Genomic DNA, 22350 nt, shown 5'->3' with positions numbered 1-22350 from the left:
TTACCGCCGCCGCCTCCCAGCAGGGAGCTGTTGGCTGCAAAAGAGAAAGACAAAGGCTGGTTAGTTGGGAGGGGTGGCGGGCAGGGCAGCACTGTGAGGGGATGGGCGGTGCAGGGCGGGCAGCTGGGTCTGGTGGCGGCCCAGGTCCCTGGGTCTCCTCTGAGGGGTGGAGCTGGGACTTCCCAGTGGGCCTGGGCTTTGTAGGGTGCTGGGGGTGGGGCAGCAGCTGCCTGAGGGGTCTAGAGTGGCTGGCCTGGTGCAGAGTGCAGCCTGTCCCTGCCCTTGGGGCTCCCCAGCTGTGGAGGGGCACAGACCGGAAGCCACTAGGATGCAAACGTGTGCCTGCAGCTGCCAAGTGCCCTGGGGAATGAATGTGTATGTGGGTGGGGGGACTGGGAAACCAGGGCCGGGGGCGCCTAACATGACAGTGACAGCAGGGACCATGTGTGATGCAGGATGCCATCCAGGGGCGGTGCAGTGAGGGGCCAGGGCACTGGGTTCAACAGATGGGTGGCTTGAGCCCCCTGCTCTGTGCCTCAGTTTCCCCAGGGGGAACAGGCCACACCACAGGGTTGGTGTGAAGATCAAGGGAAAGAGAGGGTCCTGAGCTCCAGCCCCATGCCCCCTCTCTGGCCTGCAGCCTGGCGCTGGGCGGCCGGCTGCTGGGGCTGCCCTATCCGTCTCTCTCTGCCTGGCCGGCTGGCCTCACTCCTCTCCACAGGGCTGATGTGCCGGCACAGGGAAGCCAGCGGCTTCTCCGGGGCCTGTCAGGGCTGTGCCGGCCAACACCGCCCCTCAGCCTGGGCTCCAGCTTCTGGCCGCACAGCTGCTGATCAGAAGTGATGGGTAAGACGGGCAGGTGCCTTCCCCAGCCTGGGGGCTGCCCAGGTCAGGGACCAGCTGGGCCTCGGCCCCCCCAGCCCAAGGAGGCCTGGCTCCCAGGCAGGGCCTTCCGCTCCTACATGGCCCTGGCACCTACCCTACCTCCCCAGGTCCTGTCGCAGCTCCTGTGTATGAGGGGGACACGGACCAGAGCCCAGGCCAGGACTGGGGCCACTTCCAGGATGACCAGGCTGCAGGCCTGGGCTGCCCTGTGGAACCTGTGGGTGCTGCTAAGTGGTGTCAGTGGCTCCGAGTGGCTGGTCTTCCAGAGCTGACAGCTCTTTGCTTGGGGAATAATTAATTCCACAGCCTGAAAACCCAGGGCTGCAAGTTGCCACGTTACTTGTGAGATTAATACAAGCAGCTAATTAAGATGGAGAGGCGAGGAGCGGCTGGGTGCTCCCAGAGCAGAGTGCCGGGCCGCAGGGACGCAAGAGGAGAGCTGCTGGGAGCAGGAGCCGGAGTGAGGGCCTGCGACGGACCAAGGTGGACCCCCAGGCAGGCCCAGGATGGGCCCCCAGCGGTTCTGGACGTGGCCTCTGCCCCATGAGCAAGGACTGTTTATTTGCCAGGCATAGACTGAGAGCACAAATGATCCTATTTACTATCGTAACAAAGCCAAAAGGGAGGTGTTATTGCTCCTGTTTTGCAGATAAGGAAGCTGAGGCCCAGAGAGTGGGCTGCACATTGGTGGTAATAGTACAGGACCTGGGTCTGTCTGACTCCACAGTCAAGCCACAAAGCAGGCTGACCGCAAGGCACGCTGCCCAAGGGACTGGCACAGGGAGGCTGGTGCCGGCTCTTCCACACTGGCAGTGGGGCACACAGCAGGCCCTTCAGATGCAGTCCTGACCCACCCCCCAACCCCAGCAAGTCTGACTGCAGAGACGAGGGGCTAGACAGCTGGAGAGCTCTGCCCCAGAGCCAGCAGGGAGATCGGGCACCTCGGGTTGGAGGGTAGCCCCCTCGGTCCTCGGGCAGTCCTGGTGTTGTCAGAAGCTGCCCTCCAAGGCCCTTCCCCACCTCCCCGCATCACCTCTCTCTTAATTAACACTCGCCACAAATGAGCTGGTTCCTGCTCACAGGGCTCCATGCCAAAGGGGTTGGCAGTGTGCCTCAGAGGGGTGGGAGGGGAGGGTGCACTGACCTGCTGTTCTTCAGGCCCCCGTTAAAAAGAGATGCCAACCCCACGCCTTCCTGGCACCCCCAAAACCCCACCGTGTGTGAGCCTGCCCAGGGGGGCACCGGCCACAAGTCCACCAGGCCAGAAACATCCAGGGGCTGAGGAGGGATTTCACCAGGCTGAGTGGGGGAGAGGCCGGCCAGGCGTGTTGGCAGCAACAGGTGGGAGAGGCAGGTGGGGCTGGGGCTGGAAGCTCAGACTTGGTACACAGCGAAGACCTGGTCACTGGCCGTCCCCAGGCTCAGAGGGTGGGCTGGGAAGCTGGTCTGCAGGGTCTTCCCATTCCCCTAGCCTGCCTTGCCCAGCAGGCCCACAGGTGGTCTGGACCCAGACCCTCTGCTCCTCTTAGCTCCCGGCCCCTGTCTGACCCTCTCCTCGGGGGCCTGGCCACCGGATGCTCCCGTAAGACTGCCGAGACCCTCACAGCTGGGCCAGGCTGCTGGGGAATGGCTTGGGGACAACACCCACAAAGGGGAGCGGCGCCAAGGACAGCAGCGGGCAGGCCCTGAGTGGGGCTGCTCAGCCTCTCCGGCGCGGAGTTCCGGCCGCGCTTCCCTCCTCCCCGAGGGCTGGACGCTGCTCTTTGGTCAACAGCACCCCCCGACTCTGCTGCCCCCGTGCCCTGCTCCCCTCAGACTGGTTTGAGGCTCCAACTGACAAATGATCATTAGCCCATTTTTCAGGCCCATGGAGAGACTTGGGAGTGGAGAGGGGTTTGAGCCAGGGTGGCTGGTTGCCAGCACCCACACTATTAACCCCTGCAGGCTCTTTCGGCCTGAGCGGGTCCCTGACGCCTTCCTGCTGAGGTGTGGTGACGGGTGAGTGGTCCAGTGACATGAGGACAAACTCTGGACTTCAGTCCAAACCAGGCTTGGTGACCCAGCCCACCCAAGGGACCGAAACCTGCCCTGGCCAAGCAGGGGTCTTTGGGCTCCTGAGGGGCTGAGTGGGGCCCAGGCCTTGCCCAGGCCTGGGGAGGGGATGGGGCTGTCCTGGCTCTGGCGGGGGCCTGGGCTCCTGGGGCGGAGTGTGTGCCTTGGTGGCTGGGGGGGCCTTTTCCGCAGCCTGCCAGCAAGTCCGCCTGTGGGCTGATCCCTGCAGAGCAAGGTGGGCCGCCCTGCCGCGTCCCCGTGGACGTGCGTGCGCCATGCTCTACTGGACTTGATTAACGGGCTCTGAGGCTCAGCGCTGGGCTGTGACCTTGTGGTAGAAACTAGGTCCACACCCCTCAACGCTAGTCCCTGCCAAGTCCTCGGTCCCAACAGAGGCCACCAGGCCAGGGGCAGGGGATCCCGGGGACCCCGCCCCCACCCCACTGCTCATGCATGCACTCCCCCAAGTCCCCATGCAGCCCTGTGCCCACCCTATACCTTCCCAGGCCCAGGGTGGACCCCGCCGGCCCAGCCCTTCCCCTGTCCTAGCCCTGCTGTCCCAGGTGGGGGTGGGCAGCTGCCCAGTGTGCATCCCAGCTCCCGGCCTGCTTTAGGGCTGGCACGTGGCCACGGCCCAGTGAAAGGGCAAGGGCCAGGCCCTGAGCACTTGGCCCCTGTCGCTACAGGTTGGAGGAGGCCCTGGGGCAAAAGTGGGCCCAGCCAGACCCTTCTTCACTCTTTACACAAAACATTTTAACTGGGTGCCAACTGGGTGCCAGGTGCCACCAAGCATCTAGAGACAAACATGGCACAGTCGGGGGCCTGGGGAGCTCCAGTACTGGGGCCAGTAGGGGAGCATGTAAATGCCATGACAGGTGAGGGAGGTACAAGGCTTGGGGAAGTCTGGAAACCGGGAGGGCTTCACAGAGGAGGTGGCAATGGAGCTGAGACTTGAGGAAGGGGGACACACACCTTCAAGGCAGGGAGGGGTCACTGCACAGGCCAGGGCAGGCCCTGTAATGGGCCCAAGGAGGCCGAGCATGTCCCTGGATGGCCGAGGGGCTGCGGGGGTGTTTGTGCTGGGGAAGGACAAGATTGGCTTTATCTGACTCCGTGGGCTGCGGGGGGACTAACGAGACTAGAATCAGGTTGAGCCAGGTGGTGGGACGGGAGCTGGCTCAGGGGCAGGGGCTCCGGGGTACCCGGACTCCCCTTGCTCTTCTGGCGGCCCCCCACTGCTCACCCCCTGCTGCCCTCCAGGCAGCACCTCACTAAAAGAATGGCCCCACTCTCTCTCGGCTCAGGCAGGGTGCTGTGGGCCTGCGCCTGGGCCCATAATACTTTTTTAGGACTTATGAAATATAGTATCTTTTGAAACCAGAAGAAAAAAAAGAACTTTTAGGTTGAAGAAAAGTTTTTAATACATAACGTTAATATACTCACCTTTCATGCCAACAAAGTCATAAAATCAGGTTTTAATGTTGTTTTCTAGGGGAAGGCCCCACCCACAGTGGCAGAAGCGCCTGGGCCTAGGCCGGGTAAGGGGTCCTCACTCGCAGGGACCCGCTCAGTCCCAGCCAGCGTGGAAGACACTCTCACTCACCCATTTTACAGACTAGAGAGCTGAACCATGGGAATGATCTTCCCACACTGAAAAATCTCCTGTTTCACCCCTGCTTCCTGCTTAAACCCTCCCAAAGCTCCCCTTTACCCTCAGAATAAAGAACTAGCCCTTAGCATGCCCAGGCCTGTGGGCCCTGCTCACTTGTGCCCTCATCTTTCTCCCCATTCCCCTTCATCTCTCCCTCTGCCACACCCCAGGTCCTCAAACTTGCCCCATTTCCTCCAGCCCCAGGGCCTTAGCATGGGCTGGTACCTCTGCCTGGAAGAGACCCTGACCCTAAGAGCCAGCTTGAGGAGCACACCCATCTCCCCTGGTCTGGAGCTGGTCCCTGGTTGCACTCCCTCAAGGGCCATGAATCACTGCCTCCTGCATCCTCACCTCCCAAGTCAAGTGCCTACCTCACGGCCCTGCCCCCAGCCCTGCAGGTCTCATCCACAACTTGTGTTCCCAGCTTGAAGCACAGAGCCCAGCACAGACCAGGTGTCCATAAATGAATCCGCCAGGTCACGGATTGTGCCCAGCGGTACTCAGCTAGGCCGCCTGCAGGTATGCCTGGCTCTGAAGCCCAGGCTCGTGTTCACCAGGCCTTGCAGGAGAGCCCACCCTGGGGTCCCTCAGGAGGCAGGACCTGGGCTGGCCCAAGGGCAGCAGCAGGAGGTGGTGGTGTAGGCGCTGCCTGGGCTTCTCCCTGACGGAGACTAAATCCTGCAGCGGCGGCGGGCGCGGTGGTGGGGGCGCACTCAGGGGGGAGCGGGGGCTCTGGGCGGGGGCTGGGCCACCAGAGAGGAGACCCAGTGACCCGGGGAAAGCGTTGAGCAGGTTACTGGGCCAGAGAGAGGCTGGGGGAGCGGCACAGCGGTGACTTTGAGGCAGGCCCGGCCCATCTGCCTGCTTCCAGAGGCCGCCGCTGTCTCAGGCCCCTGCGCGCTGCTCAGATACCTCCTCTTGGCCGCAGCTGTGTGGGAGGCCGCCAGCCAGGCTGGGCAGTGCGGGCTGCTCCCCCAGATCAGCCAGCCCCTCAGCCAGGCATGCTTTCCTCCACCCTGTCCGGCTAGATCTCAGCTTTCTATCATGTGACAAGTATGCAAACCCAGCTCCTACTATGTGCCAGGCCCTGGGACAGAGAGAGGCAAGGTTGCTGGCACGGAGCTCATCACTCAGCAGAGACACGGGCAAGGAACAGTAATAGAACAAGAGGGAACCTGAGCAAGAATCACCACTAGGGTCAGCGGTTGTGATGGGGATGAAAGGGAGGAGAGTGGTGGGCGGGTGGACACGGCTGGCGGGGAGGAGTCCAGGACCTGCTGACCAGTGGGAGCGGCTGTGGGGAGCACGCTCAGGCAGAAATGTGCAAAGGTCCTGAGGCACAGTGAGGCAGCTTTGTGGCTGAAGCAGAATGAGTGGAGGGAGAGGAGTAGGAGAGGAGGTCAGGGGCGATGGGAGCGGGGCTGGCCAGCATGCTGCCCGGGTGACGCCTTCCCAGACCCCGCCCCGGAGCAGAAGCCTCCTTTCTACTCCCCATGCCTGTGCATCCCCCGTCCCAGCCCTTAGCACTGCAGCCGCCCGTTCCTAGCCTGCCTCTCCCCGCTGGCGGAGCCCCCACGGCTCATCAGCACCCCAGAGAAGGGCTCAGTGCCTGATGCCCATGGGGACACTTGATTGGCTGACCACTGGCTGGCTGGCAGCCCCACCAGGAGGTTTAGGGGAGTGGGCTTTGTTCTCAGGAAATCAACACCATTGCCCCCCTGCCCTTCCCGCAGGCCTGCAGCGGGTATCCGTGTTACTTAAGGGTGAGTCGTTTAAAACATGTTTTAGATTAGAAATGCCCCACAGATGGAATAAAATGAAATGTGCTGAATTTTTGAAGATAAAACAAGAGACTTCAAAGGCATCTCAAGCTGGGAGAACAGTTGCTATGTTTGACAAGCTCTGTCCCCCCCAGGCCAAGGTCACTGTCCTCCGAAGTGGGGTGGCCCAGTGGAAAGCATGAAGCTTACTGGACATTCCCAGGCTTGGGGACGGGCGGGGGCCTTATGGGGGGAGAGCAGCACACATTTATTGGCACCGACTGCAGGCTTTCTTATGGGACTTCGGCTGATCCTCCTAACGTGTGTGTACATGTGTACATGTACCCCTTCCCGCCCTGTTGACAGATGGGGACACTGAGGCCCAGAGAGGTGATGTGATTTGAAGCCACAGCCCTTCGCAGGAGGGGCCACTGTGCTTGTGATTTGCAAGGCGGGGTCCTGAAGCCCACAGCTGTGATGACCTTGGGCCAGCTGTCCACCCCCTGGGACCTCGGTTTCCTCATCTGTTGGGGGCGGGAGGCCCTTTATGGGGCCTAGATGATGAAGTTTAAAATGCCTGCAAAAGTGTTACGGCCTCACAGAGCTTCATGGTGGCGATGGGCACGGCAGCTGGGGTCCCTGGCAGAGAGGTCCCCCAGATCCGTCTGGGCAGCCAGGGAGGAGGGTGAGGTTAGCCTGCCGGCAGGTTGGATTAATAACAAAAATAAAAACAACAGCTTGTTCTCATCAAGGTTTGCTCAGCAGCTTCCTAGGGAGAGCCACGGGGACCCTGCTGAATGAAGGGCTCCGTCTTACAGATGGGGAAACTGAGGCTGGGATAAGTGCCTGGCCTGAGGCCATACAGCTTAGGGTAGTAGAAACAGGATTTGAATCCCACCGGTGTGACTCTGCAGCCTGGACCAGGGAGCATCCTGCTCAGCCAGATTTGACCTGTTTCCCTCCAGTACTGGGCCCCTCACCCCATCTTCTTTGAGCAGAGCCTTGTGATTCCTTAAATCTGTTGGCAGTTGTACCCAGCTGGGTCCCTCTTACAGGGTCTCCCCCTACTGGCCCTTTGCCAGACCCCATTTCCTCTGCCTCCCATCTCAATCCTGCCCGATGCCTTGCTGCTCTCCACTGCCCCGTCCCCCACATCTGTCTGGGCTCCGGTCCCATTCCCTGGTCCACCCCAGGCGTCTCAGGCCCCTGCCTCTCCCTATACAAGCCACCCACTCAGCCATTTCAGCTCAGGACAGGTGACTTGGCTGAGGCTCCTGCCAGCCTTGGCCTCTCCTGGGTCCCTCTTTCCTGGGTTCCTTGGGCTCTGCCCCTGGAGACCCAGCCTCTCAGCCAGCCACCCCCAGCCTGGACTCCAAACTGTTGGAACCCCAAACCCCTCAACTCCCACTCTCCAAAACCCGTCCCCAGGCACCTTCCATGTTCTGATATTTTGTTATGCAAGAAATCCATGTTCGTTGCCCTAAATTGGATAACATGCCCAGGCGAAAAGCGAAAGACAGGCGAGTCACCCATTAGCATCATGCAGAGTCAGCCCGTTCATACTTTCCTGCAGGACCTTTTAGACTTTAAACAAAAACAAAAAATAGCTAATAATATATTTATCCGGCAAATTTTCTGTGCCAGGCATTGGGCCAAGTGTTTCTGGTGGATTCTTTCATTTCATTTTTCTCTCCCCTGAGAGTTTAATGAGAAGGTCCTATTATTTTTCCCACCTTACGGATGAGGAAATAGAGGCTCAGAGAGGCTGAGTGATTTGCCCAATGTCACGCAGCTGGGCAGTAGAGGAGCTGGGGTTTGAATCAGGTAGTCTGATTTCAAAGGGCCTCCAGCTGCCTGGGCCTCCCCTCCCCCAGGAGCCAGGGGGCAGGCGTTCAGCGCCCCACCATTAGCATAACCAAGAGCATCCCTAAAACCCAATTACCAGAGATGGCTTGGGCCCCAGCCAGCCGGCGCAGGCTTCATCTCAGCAGGACCGAGGGGCTGGGGCCTGAGAGCCCTGGCGAGGAGGAGACTGGATGGCACAGGAAAATGTCCCCGGGGGAGGGGCCCAGAGGGGCCCCTCATCCCCTGTCTGCTGCTCAGGGTGGTGTGGGCTGGTCCTCAAGGCAGCCTTGAACCCCTGCCCAGCCCCAGCTGGACAGACCCAACTATTCCCAAGGAAGGGTCATGGGTTCCTCCACCCTGAGCTTGCTGGGTGACTCCAGGCAACAAATACAACATCATAGTGAGTAGAAGCCCGCTTTCTCCCCAACAGAGGAACTCACTATTCTGCATTGGGCATGATTTTCTTTATAGTTTTACTATCTATGTCCCTCAACAAGATATTACCTAGGTCTGCATGTCTAGTCGTATATAGAGTTGCTGCTACTGTCCACAGCGATGTTTGGAAGATCATCTAGACAGGCCCATGATGCTCTAGCCCGCCTTATATCATGGCGATATAAGATTCCAGGTCAGGACTGGCCCACATGCATACTCCTGTCCTCCCACTAACCAACAGTCAAACGTGCACAGTTTTGTGCCTTGCAAAGAGAGCTGCAGTAGCATCTTGCACACATCCCTTGTGTACATGTGCAGGGGCTTCTCCTGGGTATATGCCTAGGAGTGGGATTGCAAGGTTATGCACATCTTTAACATTACTAGTTATTGCCAAAGTGCTCTCCAAAGTGGTTGTTCAGATAATCGTTTTAAAATATAAATCAGATCATGTCACTTGCCTGCTTAAAACTCTCAAATAGCTTCCTATTTTGCTTAGAATAAAATCCATACTCCCCTCCACAAATGCATATGGCTGCGTACCACACTCAGCTCCCCACAATCTCCTGGCCCCTTCCTCTTCCTTGAACAGGTCTGACTCTTCCACGCCCCAGGGTCTTTGCACACACTGCTCCCTCTCTCTAGTACTCTCTTCTTCCAGCTCTTTCAGCATGGCTCTTTCTCATCTTTCAGGTCTCAGTGAAAACCTCACCTCCTCCAAGAGGCCTCTCCTGACCACCCAGCTGAAGTGCCTCCCACCCTGTTCCTCTTGTGACCCTGTGTATTTCCCTTGGTCCCATAATAATCTTGTTCTCAAAGTTTGTTGGTTTATTGCCAGCATGGCAGCCTATGGGAGAGGACCTAGCTTGCTTTGTTTATTCCCGCACGCCCTGCACCAAAGAGCTGCTGTTAGCGTCATTCATTCATTCGACAGATGATTCTCCAGTCTGGTAGCAATGTCTGGAGGCAGGGCTGGGGGGATGGTGGCAGCTGAGGACAAGTTGATGGAGGGTCAGGAGGAGAGGCAGTGCTGAACCCACAGGGACCAATTAGAGGACTGTGGGAGGCAGGACTGGATTGGGCATGGGAGCAGTGTCCAAATGTGGCTCGATCTGGTCAATGGAAGGAGCATTTTGTGAGGAAACAGTGGGGGCTCCAGCCCCCCAACCCTCCTGCTCCTGCTACCTTCCACCATGGCAGGAAGCTGGGAGGCAGCTGTCCCTGTGATTCCAGAAAGGGTGGCAGAAAGCCAGGGCCTCCTCCCGGACCTGGGCGAGGTGCTATTGACGTAGCTCAGGCCTTTCATGCACAGATGGGAAATCGAGGCCCCAGAAGAAGGGACCACACAGCTGAACCTCCACTCTTTTGGCTTTGGAATATGTAGTGGTGCACTGAGGCCAAACAGGCATTCCCTCCTTCTCAATAAGGACAAAAGAATGGGTGCAACCACCTGCTGCTTAGGGGCTGTCAGTTAGACACTAGGAATGACTTCCGCAGAAACGTGGCCCACCAGACACCGCCTGGTCAGGACTGCCTCCTCTGGGCAGCCTGTGGCGATGGCCCCTGGCCCTCGGGGGCTCCCAGGACACCAGGCTGGGGAGTGGCTCATTCAAGGTCACTCTGCCAGGAGGAGGCGGTTTTGTTGGGCTCTAAACCCAGTCCTCCTCCAGTGGGGGTGCCAGGAAGCCCCTCGGGAGGGCCAGGGCCCGTGAGGGTGAGGAGGCCCGGGCCTTGAGGGTCTGGGAGCCCAGGGCACGCCCTGCCCTGTCCTGTGGGGACAAGAGGGGCCCCCAGCCTGGTTTGTGCCCTGGCCGCCTCAGGGCCCCTGGCTGAGGGTCTCTCTTCCCTGCCTTCCTGCCCTCCTAGCCGGGCTCCTCCCTGAGGAAGGGGGGACAAGGGAGGAGGGGGTGGGAGAGGGGGGGAGGAGGAGGGGCTGGCAGCCGCCATTGGTATGCGAGGCTTGCCTCAGCCCCTCCAAGGCCCAGCCTCTCTGCTCAGCTCTTGAAAAATCCCTCCTCTCCTGGCGTGGTGGTTGCTGGGCAACCCCTCCTAACCGGCACCTTCCCCCTCTCGCACCCCCCCTCCAGGGCTCCTCCCAGCACCCAATCTCCGCAGTGTACTTAGCTCAGAACCTGCCAGGCCTGGCTGTACCTGTGCCCAGCAGGTGAGGGGCCTTGGGTGCCCACACCCAACTGCAGCCCTGGAGCACAGCCCCGTACCACCGGGACTCCAGGAGCGAGACCCCAGGCTCAGGGCACCCCCTCCGAGGACCCCCACTGCTGCCCCCACCGAGCCTCAGTGGCTTCAGCTGCCGGGAGGTGTTGGAGCTGGTTGTGGGGACGCAGAGGACCCAAGGGGAGGACCTAGGAGCTGAGTCCCTGCGGAAGGGGCTGCCCCAGGCCTCAGGACCAAGGCCGCAAACTTGTACTGGGGCCGATATGGGAGTCAGTGAGGAGTACAGAGGTCTGCAGGGGGCAGAAGAGCCCAGGGCTGCGGCGGCCCAGCAGAGGTCTCCGAGGCTCCAGCCTCAAATCCCCGCAGTCTCCACCCCTCCATCCCCTGCCCTGCGCCCCACTTCTCCCTCCTCAGGCAGTCGTGGGCCCTGCCTTCTGGCTTCCCAATACCGGGGGATGTGCCTTCTCTTTGCCCCCCTCCCCTGATCAGGCCTGTGCCTCTGCTTCCGCTGTCCACGACCCTCCGCCTGGGCGCTGCCCGCTGTCCACGACCCTCCGCCTGGGCGCTGCCCGCTGTCCACGACCCTCCGCCTGGGCGCTGCCCGCTGTCCACGACCCTCCGCCTGGGCGCTGCCCGCTGTCCACGACCCTCCGCCTGGGCGCTGCCCGCTGTCCACGACCCTCCGCCTGGGCGCTGCCCGCTGTCCACGACCCTCCGCCTGGGCGCTGCCCGCTGTCCACGACCCTCCGCCTGGGCGCTGCCCGCTGTCCACGACCCTCCACCTGGGCGCTGCCCGCTGTCCGCCCCTCTGACCCTCCGCCTGGGCGCTGCCCGCTGTCCGCCCCTCTGACCCTCCGCCTGGGCGCTGCCCGCTGTCCGCCCCTCTGACCCTCCGCCTGGGCGCTGCCCGCTGTCCGCCCCTCTGACCCTCCGCCTGGGCGCTGCCCGCTGTCCGCCCCTCTGACCCTCCGCCTGGGCGCTGCCCGCTGTCCGCCCCTCTGACCCTCCGCCTGGGCGCTGCCCGCTGTCCGCCCCTCTGACCCTCTGCCTGGGCGCTGCCCGCTGTCCGCCCCTCTGCGTCTTGGCACATGCTGGCCCCTCCACCTGGGCTGTCCTCCTTTCCTGAACTTGGGATATGTGTAACAGGTGAATGATAGCCAGAGTCAAGAAATGTTAAGTCGCGGTAAAAAGCATCGCCTCTGCTGGGGACAATGGCCAGGGGGTGAGTGGGTGAGGGAGCGAGGGGGGAGGAAGAGGCAGCCCTGGGCATTTGGCAGAGATGGGCGTGGGGGGTGGTGATGTCATTTCTGGGGAGAAGAGGAGGCTCCCAAGGGAGAGGAGCGCCCAGCAGAGACAAGTCTGGGCAGCAGCCTCAGCCCTGCCAGGGCCCAGAAAGGCGGGCTGGCATGGAACCCTTGCCCTCTGCCCAGGCCAGTTTCGACTCTCTGGCATCTTTCTCCTTGCCCACCCAGGGGCTTGGAATCACAGCTCAGGCCTGGTCTCCCCCTTCACCTCCCCTTCACCCGCAGCCTAGTGGCTGGAAGCACGTCCAGCCCTGCTCTGAGCCCCTGGACCCATCATGCCGGGGCAGTTCCCAGCTGTAGGGATCGCTGCTGGCTGGGGCAGCTCTGCCACCGCCGCCTTGTGGGGCAGTTTCAGCTTGGTGCTCGTGTAACGTTGTATCTGTTCATTCATTCAGCAATGCCTGGCTGCTCTCGGGACCCTCTGGCAGGTGCTGGGGACATGCAGGGCCCACGGCAGGCCCAGGCTGTGTCCTCAAGGTGCTCTCGGTCTGCTGGGAGATGGATGCTAAAAAATCACACGTCACTGAACATGGACTCCATGGACTCTGAGTTTTGGCCATTACTTTATGCACTACGGAGGAGGGAGACCTGCCACCAGCCACACCCTGATTTCTTCAGTAGAAGAAAACTGTAGTCACACAAATCACACATCATCACAGACTTGAGTTAAGTGCCACCAAGGAGAAGCTGAGCGATCAGAGAGAATGAGGTAACCCCACTAGGAAAGGTGGGGCTTGGGGAGGCCCCTCGGATGGCAAGATTGTCAAGCCCTGGGCTGAGGGGTGAGAAGGAGCTGGCTTTGCCCAGAAAGGTGGAAGAGTGTAGGGAAGCAGGAACCCAATTTTAGAGCCCGGGGTGGGCAGAAGTGTGCCCAGAGGCAGGTGAGCGCCGAGCAGTTGAGTGGGCGCATCGCCGCCCCCCAGGCCAGCTGCCCAACTGCCCTGGCTTTGGCCCCACCTATTCCCAGGGCCTGTCCTCGGGAGCGGCTAACCTTGTTCTACCCGGCTTTGTCCCTGCCGTGCCTGCTCCCTGAAGCACCCTACCTGGGACTTACTCCTGGGCTGCGGGTGGGGGACCTTGCTCCCTGCTGTGCCTGACATTCTGCACTGGGGCCCATGCACTTCTCCTGTACCCTAAGCTTGTGCTTGTGGGGAGAGCCCCAGTCCTCTGGGCTGCGCAGGATGGAAAGGTTTGGGGCACAATGGTGGGAAGGAGAGCAAGGTAGTGTTACCGTTTGGAGCAGAGAGGGTGCTGGGACTTCCTGGTGAGGGCAGGTATGCCTGGTCAGAGGTGCACAGCCACCCAAAGGCCAGTGCCCATGACTCATGACACATTGAAGGGTGCACGGGGACAGCACCAGGGGGCCATGGTCTGGGAGCCAGATGGGCCAAGTTTTCAGTGACTGTCATTCTCTGGAAAGAGGGCCCTGGGGATTTCGAAGGGAAGTGATCTCTAAGACCAAGAACCCAGAGATGGGGCAGAAAGGTTAGGATGCTCTTAGGTGGGGGGCTGGAGGTCCACCCCTCCCTCACATGATGCCCCATCTGGGATCTTTGGGGGAGGCCGAGCCTCTAACTCTCAGGTGGCCAGCTGAAGTCCAAGGTCATACCCTCTGAACATCTGCTCTCAGCCCTTTCAGTGGTGCTGACTCCTGACACCTGCTCTGTGGGGCTTAATTCCTGGATGCCCAGCACAGAGCCTGGGGCTAAAGGTCCCTGCAGATGCCCACTTACCATCCAGTGGGACAGACCCTGCCTGCGTCAGGTCACCCCTCCCCTGTCCCTGGCCCAACAGGCCCAAGTAGGACCAAGGGTGGCACCACCTTGGTTGACAACAGTCTAAGAATGGTTCACGTTGTCACAGCACTTCACATTACACAAAGCACTCTCCTGTCGGGACCTCGTCAGACTGCCACACTAGCCCTAGGAAGTCTGCGATGGCACCATTAAGGTGAGAAAATTGGGAGTGGGGAGACTAGGCTGGTGCCTGCGGTCACCAGCGAGAGAGTGGTGAGGTGACGCACGGAATACAGATGTGGGGGGACTCCTGTGAGGGCAGGTGGGTGTCGGGGGTGGTAGGGTGACCTTGGCTGCCTGGGGTAGGACACTGCCTGGCTGACTGTCGCCCTGGGCGCAGGAGAGCTGAGGCTGGGCAAGCCCAAGGTTGAAGCCACAAATTGACCCCGGGTACTTGTGCTGCCTCACACGGAGAGCATCTCACAGAACACCTGGCTCGAAGACTGGCTCAGTCCTCCTGGGCCAGGACCCCACTGCCTTCGCCACCCACTCCTGCCCTCAGGGGCCCCCCCCGCACACAGGGACTCAGCAAACGTTTGCTGAATGAACAAGTGATCTGAATCTTATCAACAACTGTGGCCTTGCTGTCCTCACACTCCCTTCCTGGCACTAAAGTCTAGACTCTCCAGGTCTCTTCAAGCCCCTGCACACCCGGCCTCACTGACATCAGTCACCCCATCTGCCACCATGGCCCCCCTGACTCCTACAGCCCTACTCTAACCAAGAAGTCCTCATCTCCAAACCCTGAGCTTTTCCATGTCACGGCTCCTGTGAACAAGCTGCCATGAGCTTCCAGTATCTGCCCAGAACATTCCTCCTGATCCTCTAAGACTCCGCTCAAGAGCCACCTCCCCTTGGAAGCTGTCCTTGGATGTCAAAGCTGACTTGCCCCTGTGTCCTGGGGTCATGTGGTAATGATGTCTGTCTCAGCAAGATCCTGCTAAGCCATAACTGTCTAGGTTCCCATTCCCTCCAGCTGCATTTCCAGCTTTGCCAGGCGGGGTCCAGCAGGGCCTGATTCACTTTGGGTGTTTGGTGCCCAAAAAGTGCTTGGCCATAGTGGACCTCCATAAATATTCCCTGAAATGTGTGCAGCCACCAGGCATGGCTCAGTGAGTTGTGGTACATCACCTCAAGGGACTATCATGCAGCCATTAAAACCACAATTATGAAGATGACATCTTGATATCTCAGTGCAATATGTCAGATACAGCTCTGTGCATATCATCCATTCCACTCCGAGGCACCGAGAACCTGCCCTGTGCCAGGCTTGTGTGTGGCATGGGGGCAGCAGGGATGGAAAGGGGTCCCTTCTTCAAGGGATTCAATGTGGAAGAGGAGGAAGACACGCACAGAACGCCTGAGCAACATAAGTGCTGCCATGGAGGGATGGCGGAGCCCCAGGGTCCCCACGTCCATCTGGGGGCCTGGACAATCCTGAGAGGGAGCAGAGGGACAGGGGCTGTTGATGCCACGAGGTGGTGGTGTTGTGGGTGATTTTTCTTTTCTTTATGGTTGGTATAATGCTGTTTAGGCAATAAATAAAAATTGGGAGGAAAAAAACAGCTGTTTGGTGAATTGAGTAGAAAGTGGGAGAAGGAAAGGAGGGAGTTAAAGGGAGGGAAACGGGAAGGGAGAGGCCAGAAGGGCAGAGACAGGGGTGCTCATGCGGGGACAGAGGCCATAGCTCCTGGGTGGGGGGCAAAGAGGGACTGGAGAGCACAGGAGGTGGGGGAGGGAGGCCTGTATCTCTCATGACCACCTCCCTCAGGAAGAATCCGGGAGGGCATCCCAGAGGAGGGGTGGCCAGGCTTTGAAGGATAGCAAAGAGCAGGGCATGCTGAGCCCAGGAAGGGTCTACCACAGGCCTGGGGGTGGGACAGTGGGTGGGAGGTGTGGGGATGGGTCTTGGGGGAGGGGTACCAGCCAGGCTGCAGGGATCTGGGTGTGGATTTGCCAGCAGTGGGGTCTTGGGGGGTTTCTAGGCAGAGGCAGAGACTTGCTCAGGGCACCTTCCAGGGAAAAGGATGGCAGGACAGGATGACTGAGCTCAGAGGCAAGGTCTGCCCAGATCAAGGGTGGGCAGATGTATCCCAGAGCGCCAAGGGCCCGGACTTTGCAGGCTAAGAGGAGGGGGGTCTGGTCCACCCCCCACACCCCCAACACGGGACGCACGCACAACAGGTGCAGACATTTCCTTTGTTCTTAATGTGTTGCCCGTCACTGCCACAGCTACCTTCCCATGCGGCGTCTCCTCGACCCTCATGCTTATTCTTGGAGGTAGGTATTAATGCTCCCATTGTACAGCTGAGGACACCGAGGTTTGGGGAGGTTAAGTAACTTGCTCAAGGTCACTGTAGGCTGGTGAGGGGCGGGGCGGGGCTGGGGGCTGCCTGGCTACTGCCCGCTTAGGCAGCTGGGTGGGGCGCTGCACGGGGAGGGACCGGTGTGTAGAGCAAGGCAGGTGAGGGGGTCCTCATTGGGCAGGGGCGCCAAATAGGGCGGAAGGGATTCCCTTGGCACGCAGAGTAGATTGTGGTTACCTGTTTGTGAATGAATGCACGGGTGGACGGATGAATGAATGAATGGACAGCTGGAAGGATGGATGAATGAGTGGGTGCAGAAGGAGGGGTGTAAGGAGAGAGCGCTTGGGCGAGAACCCCTTTCTCTTTTCCCCGCCCCGGCGCTGGAGGCTGGCTTAGGGAACCTCCCTCCTCGCCCCCAGGGAGGCCGGCTCCCCAACCTCCTTCCTCCACCCCCCAGCCATTTTAGCCGAGGGCAGGGGGAGGGGACGCGAACGTCGCTTCTCTCGGGCTGGGCCCGAGTCCCCGCGCGGCGGCGCAGCCTTCCGCGCCGGGTCCCGCCGGCCAGTGCGCAGCGCGGCGCCCCCGCCCGCACCGCCTCCTCCCCGCCCCCCGCCCCCCGCCCCCCGCCTCCCCGCCCGCCGCCTCCCCTCCTCCCCTCTGCCTCTCCGCCCCGCGCCTGCACGCACGGCCCCCGCCGCCGCCGCCGCCGCCGCGAGGGGAGAGGCGGCCGCACAGCCTGGCTCCCCGCGCCCTGCTCGCCGCCGCCGCTCGCACAAGCCCCGCTGCTGGCCCTCGCCCCACCGAGCGCACCCACCGGCACACGCACCCCGGCCGCCGGGCGCACCCCAGTGCACGCCCCCCGCGGCTCCACCGGGCGCCCGAGCAGGGCAGATGCGCCGCCGCGCGCCCCCCCGCCCCGGGCCCGCCACCGCGCTCCGCCACGCGCGGGGGGCTCCTCTCCCGGGCCCCCCTGGCTGCCCTGCGGCTCCGGTTCCCTCCCGCTCCTTGGAATAACCCCTGAGGCTCCAGCCGTCGTTGCAAAGTTTCCCGAGGAGACCCGCCTCCCTGGCCGCTGCGCAGGTAAGGAAGGGTGCACGGGGAGGGGGCCGGGGTCCGCGCGTGCGGGACGGGGCGCCGGGGGCAGCGGGGCGAGGGCCGGGACTGCACGGAGGCGTCGCGGGATCGGGTTGCGAGGCTTTGCCCGGGCGCCGCGGGGTCCGCGCAGCCTTTGGGGTTTGGGGTGGGGGGCCCGCGAGTCGACAGCCCAGCGCCGGTGGCACTGGCCCCGCCGCGGGGAGGCGCGGGGTGCGCGGCCGGCGGCTCCACTCTCCAGAGCAGAGGCTGGAAAGGGCGGGGGCTCGGCGGGAGCCCCAGCCCGAACCCGCGCTGCACCCCCAGGGACTGGGCCGGCGGGTTCCAGCCCCGCACCCGGGAGCCGGAGGGCTTGGAGCTAGCGGAGAGAGGCAGCCGGCCGGCCCGGGCGCCGCGCTCCCGTCCCCACCAGCCGCGTGAGTCACGGTTGGAGAGAGGTTTTATTTTTAAAACGACTTGAAGGGGGGCATGAGCGGCCTCCAACTTCCCTCCCTGTGCGCGCTGTGGACTGTCGGCTCTGCGCGGGGCAGGGGGCTGGGGCGGTGCACCTGGCTGCTGGAACGGTGGGACCGCCGGGCTGGAGGCCTGGGGGGACGCGCGGTGGGCTCTCCACCCAAAGCCGGAGGCCTGGCGCACGCCCCTCCTCGCGGGGACTGGAGGCCCAGGGGCGGAAGGCTGGGGAGCGTCGTTGCCCAGCTGCAGGGAGCCGCGGATGATCAGAGCTCCCAGAGGAGGAGAAAGTTGTGGAGCAGCGACATCAGGGAGCTAGCCGCCCCAGGCCTCCCAGGGGCCCTGGAGCGCTGCAGGGCTCTCTGGGGTGTGTGGTTTTAAGAGAATACAGCCCAGCTGGGGTGTGCCAGGCCCCTGTGGCCCAAGTCAGAGCCCTAATGTGAATAAGTAAAGCCTAGGCAGGGAGCAGAGGTCCGGGGCAGCGAGGTCCTACCTGCCCCACTCTGGCCCCTGCGTCCTAAGGGAGGACAGAGACCAGCCTCTCCAGGTGGTCTAGGAGTTAGGGAGGAGGCTGCCTGTGTGGGGGCACAGAGCCCTGGAGGATGCAGGATGCCCCGGGCAGAGGGATGTGGGCTGGGGCATCCCCCTTTCTGCCCAGCAGCCGTGGGGAAGGTGGCCATGCTCACGGGCTCCAGGCTCGTTTCTGGAGTGAAAGCCAACTACATCTCTTCCTGCCAGCCCCAGGAGGAGAGGCGCAAACATCACCTGTCAGCTGGTGCCGATTCCATGGGCGACTATTCAGGGCTTCCTCAGAGGTTTAAAATGGAAATGGCCTGAGCTGTCAGGGCCTGTGCCCAGGAGGGGATGCTGCCCAGCTAGGTGGGCAGTGCCAGGTTTCCTTATAGGTCTGAGGGCAGGAAGAGCCCGGGCCTGTCACATCCTGGCTGGAGGTCCAGCCATGAGCAGGTGTGAGAGCTAAAGAGAGGAGGGCAGATGGGGGAGTGGATGGGGCGGTATGTGGGCCCCTCCACCCCAGCACTGTGACTGCACAGACACAGAGACTAGGCACTTCTGTAAAAAGCTCCCCCCACCCCCCACCAGCCTGAGCTCAGGCCAGGCACGCCCTAGACTTCCCTAGACCTCCTTCTGCCTCATCCACCACTACTGATTACAAGTCCCTCTCCAAGGCTGTCCCTGCCTTAGTTTCCCTTGGTGAAACGTGGTTGACAGAATCCCCCTCTTGAGACTGAGCTTGAAGGGAACAGGACTGGGTTATAAAGTGGGGTGAGCTGGACAGCTGTCCCATTCCTGAGCTGAAGGGTGGGGTCCCTCCCTAATGACTGACAGCACCTGCAGAAGCACTGGAGGGTTGGGGAAGGCCAGATGCCCCCAGCCAGGGTGCTGGACTTTAGCCTGATGCTGATCCTCATTGGCAGCTGAACCCTCCCCGTGTCCCCCTCACACCTCCTCTGAGGCCTCCCCTCGAAAGTCCCTGGAAGACCAGCTTGTTTCTAAAGAGGTGGTGGGGAGGGCTGCTGCCCCCCTATGGCTCGCCTGCTGTCAAGGCTCTACAGAGAGGTCATTAGCCCTCAAGACTCGGTTCTGTGGAGACTGATGCCTGGTGGTCGAGCCTTTATTGTCCCCTGGGTGACCCCAGGCCTGTAGCCTCTGGGGACCCCATGTCCTTGTCTGCACAGGAGAACACAGCAGCCATCCCACCCTGTGAGAACAAGTGGGTACCACTGAATGTGGGGGAGCACGGAAGAGCGGTGTGCAAAAGGTGGGCAGGTGGGGTCTGAACCCGCTTTCAAGTCAGCTGAGAGAGGGACCCGAGCTCCAGGCGGACCTCAAACGGTGGCATCGAAGGACAGAGAAGCAGGCCTGGAACTGGCTGACTGCCCACAGAAGCCCAGTGCAGGGGCAATTGTCAAAAGCAGCATATGGTCCCTGGGGCCTGCCGGGCAAGGCCCCTCTGCTCAGTCGGGCAGCTGGAGGCGTCAGCAGAGGCAGGGAGCTAGGGAGCTCGGCCCCGGGGAGGGGGGCCGCCGGGCAGGCGCTGGGCAGGTGGCTCAGGAGGCGCGGTGAGCAGGTGGAGGCCCTGCGGTGTGGACGGCCCCAGTGGGTGTTCTTTGGGAGTTCAGGACCTGCTGGCAGCTGCCTCCCCAGTCAGCCAGGCTGCCCTGCAGTTAGGGCTGAGAAATGGCCTCATCCCAGAGATGGGGCCTGTCTGGGGCTGGGCAGGGTTATCTGGGCCAGCCCTGTGCCCCATTGTTAGTGTCTTGTGGCTCCTGGGGAGTTTCCCTGCCTGACCTGCTGACCTTGAGCAAATGACTAGATCTCATTGGGCTTCGACATTCTCATCTGTAAAGTGGGGTAAGAGCAGTGCCCACTTTGTGGGTACCCACCATGGGGTGATCCATATGAAGCTTCTAGCATAGAGTTTATGCCTAGCAATGTGGGGTCCCCTGTGGTCCCCAGCCCCAGTTCAGCTGGGCTGAGAGGACTTTTAGCTTCTTGGAGTGGCAGGAATGACTGACTCGGCCCCCCAGCTCGGCCACCAAAGCCTGTTCCTGCTGGGATTTTACCACCTGCTGGCCGGGGATGGCGGCTCCAGCGCCTGGCCCCCAGTGATGACGGGACTGTCCAGAAGCAACAGGGCTCACACTGAGGGGTTCTTGCCTTGGGGCCCTCACTGCATGGGGGGCGTGGGCTGTGAGCACGTGTGTGTGGACAAAGTGGGGTGTGAGGGGTGTGAACGAGGCTGGAAGTCCTGAACACGGGTGGAGGGGGGTGGCAGGGAGGAGAGGGGGCAGCCCCAGGATGCTGCCCCCAGGAGAGGTGGCCAAGGCTCTGGAAGGGTGGGGCTGGCTCAGACCTCAGGTTTGCTTGCTGCCCTTGATGCACAGCCCTCTGGGTGGGTTTTTGGGGTTCTGCTCCCCAGAACCTAGGTTGTTTTTCCAGCGACACAGTTCAGGCCTGCTCTGGCTTGGCCAGGGCATGAGGCAGCTGCCTGCTGTCCCCTGCCACCAGGTGGTCACTCTGAGAAGGCTGGAGTTGGGAGGAGTGGACTGGATGGCTGGAGGAGACAGAGGAAAGGACAGTGTGACCCCCGGGTGCCCCTGCCACGCTCCACACCTCCCACCCCGGCCTGGCATTCCCTAGCAGCAGCTGGAGTGGAGAGAGTTCTTCGGAGAGGGGCTGTGTTTGTGCAGGCCTGTGTTTGCCTGAGCGGCGAGTGGATGCCTGTTTACTGCTGCCCGCGGCCCCCAGAGCCCGGCTGCTCCCTGGGGTCAGCAGCTCTGCAGATGATGTCAGCATTTGGGGGCCTAGACTTGCCTTGTGGAAGTTGCTGGATTCACCGTAGCCCTGGGTGTTGAAACTCCCTCCATGGGCTTAGTTGTGTTGCCTCCCACCCTCCGAGCTGGGGCCAGTGACTGCGACCATGGCTGAGGGGTGGGGGGAGGACGGGAGGTCGGCTCTCAGCACTGCTGGTGGGTGGGGTGGGGAGAATCTGGTACCCCTGAATCTCTTCTGTCTTTCCTTCTCTCTCTCCTTCCCTCTTCCTGCTTGTTTGTTCGTTCATTCATTCATTCTTCATTCATTCATTGACTGGATAGATGTTGAACCCAGCCAGGCACAGTGCTGGGAAAAAAGGGAGAAACAACAGCAGCCCTAAGTCTTGCCCTCAGGGAGCGTTCATTTGGTGGAGGGTGTCAGACATAATTGGGTCCCTCCCCTCCCACCAAGGAGCCTTGGGCTCTGAAGGCAGCCTTGGGAGGCCGGGTGACAGGAGCCTACTGGGGGCTGGGTGTTGGGGAAGTGGATACTGGAACCAAGATGTGTGGGGGATGGCAGGAGTCAGCAAGAAGACACAGGAATGAGGGGCCGGGTGGACAGAACCATCAGAAGGGGCTGCAAGCAGTCCCCTTGGCAAGTGTGAGATGTGTGGAGGGGCACAGGGCACCTGCAGGCATCTGGACAGGGTCTGTCTGTCTCCATCTCTCAGGACTCCTGGGCCTGCGTCATGGACCATCTGCCCATTGTCCTGGGTGGGCCCCTGGCAGGGTGGGCTCCCTGGACCCAGGCTGGGGTTTGGGGGGGCAGGCAGGGCCCCTGTCCTGTGAGCTGTGTGCCCACCTGCGAGGGCAGGCCGATCCAGCATGTGCCGGGCTGGAGGGAGGCTACCTGGGCTTGTTTGTGATGGGCAGTGGCCCTGGGGACACTCAGGGCTGCTGGTGATGAAGGATCCTTAGAAACCCCCTCCTGACCGGACTGTCCCCCAGGGCTGGGGGTGGGGTGCTGGGCAGAGCAGGGTAGGGGTGAGGGAGGAAGGGCCCTGGAGGCACCAGGACCTAGCTGTATGGGCCTAGCTAACCACTAGAGGACACTGCCTCCCAGGCAGAGAGCCGGACCCAGGCATCCGGCAGCCCTGGGGCCCAGGGGCGGCTGGCTGTGTGCTCGGTGGCCTTGCTGTCAGGGAGGCAGCAGCCCGGCTGGCTGGGGACGGCTTTGTACTTGATAAACCCTGGGCTTAAAACCGGGCTGGCCGAGGCGCTCCTCCTGGCCGCGCCTGCCTGCACTGCTCTTGAGAAGCAGCTCTGT

At 61.6% G+C, this 22350-nt stretch overlaps 2 protein-coding genes across 5 annotated transcripts in view; one reads left to right on the top strand and one right to left on the bottom strand.

The window, feature by feature from the left end:
• MACROD1 (mono-ADP ribosylhydrolase 1) overlaps positions 1-22350 on the bottom strand; it is a 140865-nt gene that overhangs the window by 13613 nt on the left and 104902 nt on the right. For 2 of the 3 annotated variants that reach the window (XM_036926725.2, XM_036926716.2), the window contains exon 4: positions 5-34. The exons of the other annotated variant lie outside the window; for it this stretch is intronic. In XM_036926725.2, coding sequence (XP_036782620.1) covers positions 5-34 — 30 coding nt within the window. The remainder of the gene's footprint in view (positions 1-4; positions 35-22350) is intronic. 3 annotated transcript variants of the gene reach the window in all.
• Positions 16904-22350, top strand: part of FLRT1 (fibronectin leucine rich transmembrane protein 1) — a 72338-nt gene continuing 66891 nt past the window's right edge. For both annotated transcript variants that reach the window (XR_008999153.1, XM_036926697.2), the window contains exon 1: positions 16904-17286. The gene's annotated coding sequence lies outside the window, so the exon portion shown is untranslated. The remainder of the gene's footprint in view (positions 17287-22350) is intronic.

This window comes from Manis pentadactyla, chromosome 9 (genome assembly GCF_030020395.1).
Source record: "Manis pentadactyla isolate mManPen7 chromosome 9, mManPen7.hap1, whole genome shotgun sequence".
In the NCBI taxonomy this organism is placed as follows: domain Eukaryota; kingdom Metazoa; phylum Chordata; class Mammalia; order Pholidota; family Manidae; genus Manis; species Manis pentadactyla.
The sequence above is the reverse complement of the archived record's forward strand: the minus strand, read 5'-3'. Positions and strand labels throughout refer to the sequence as shown.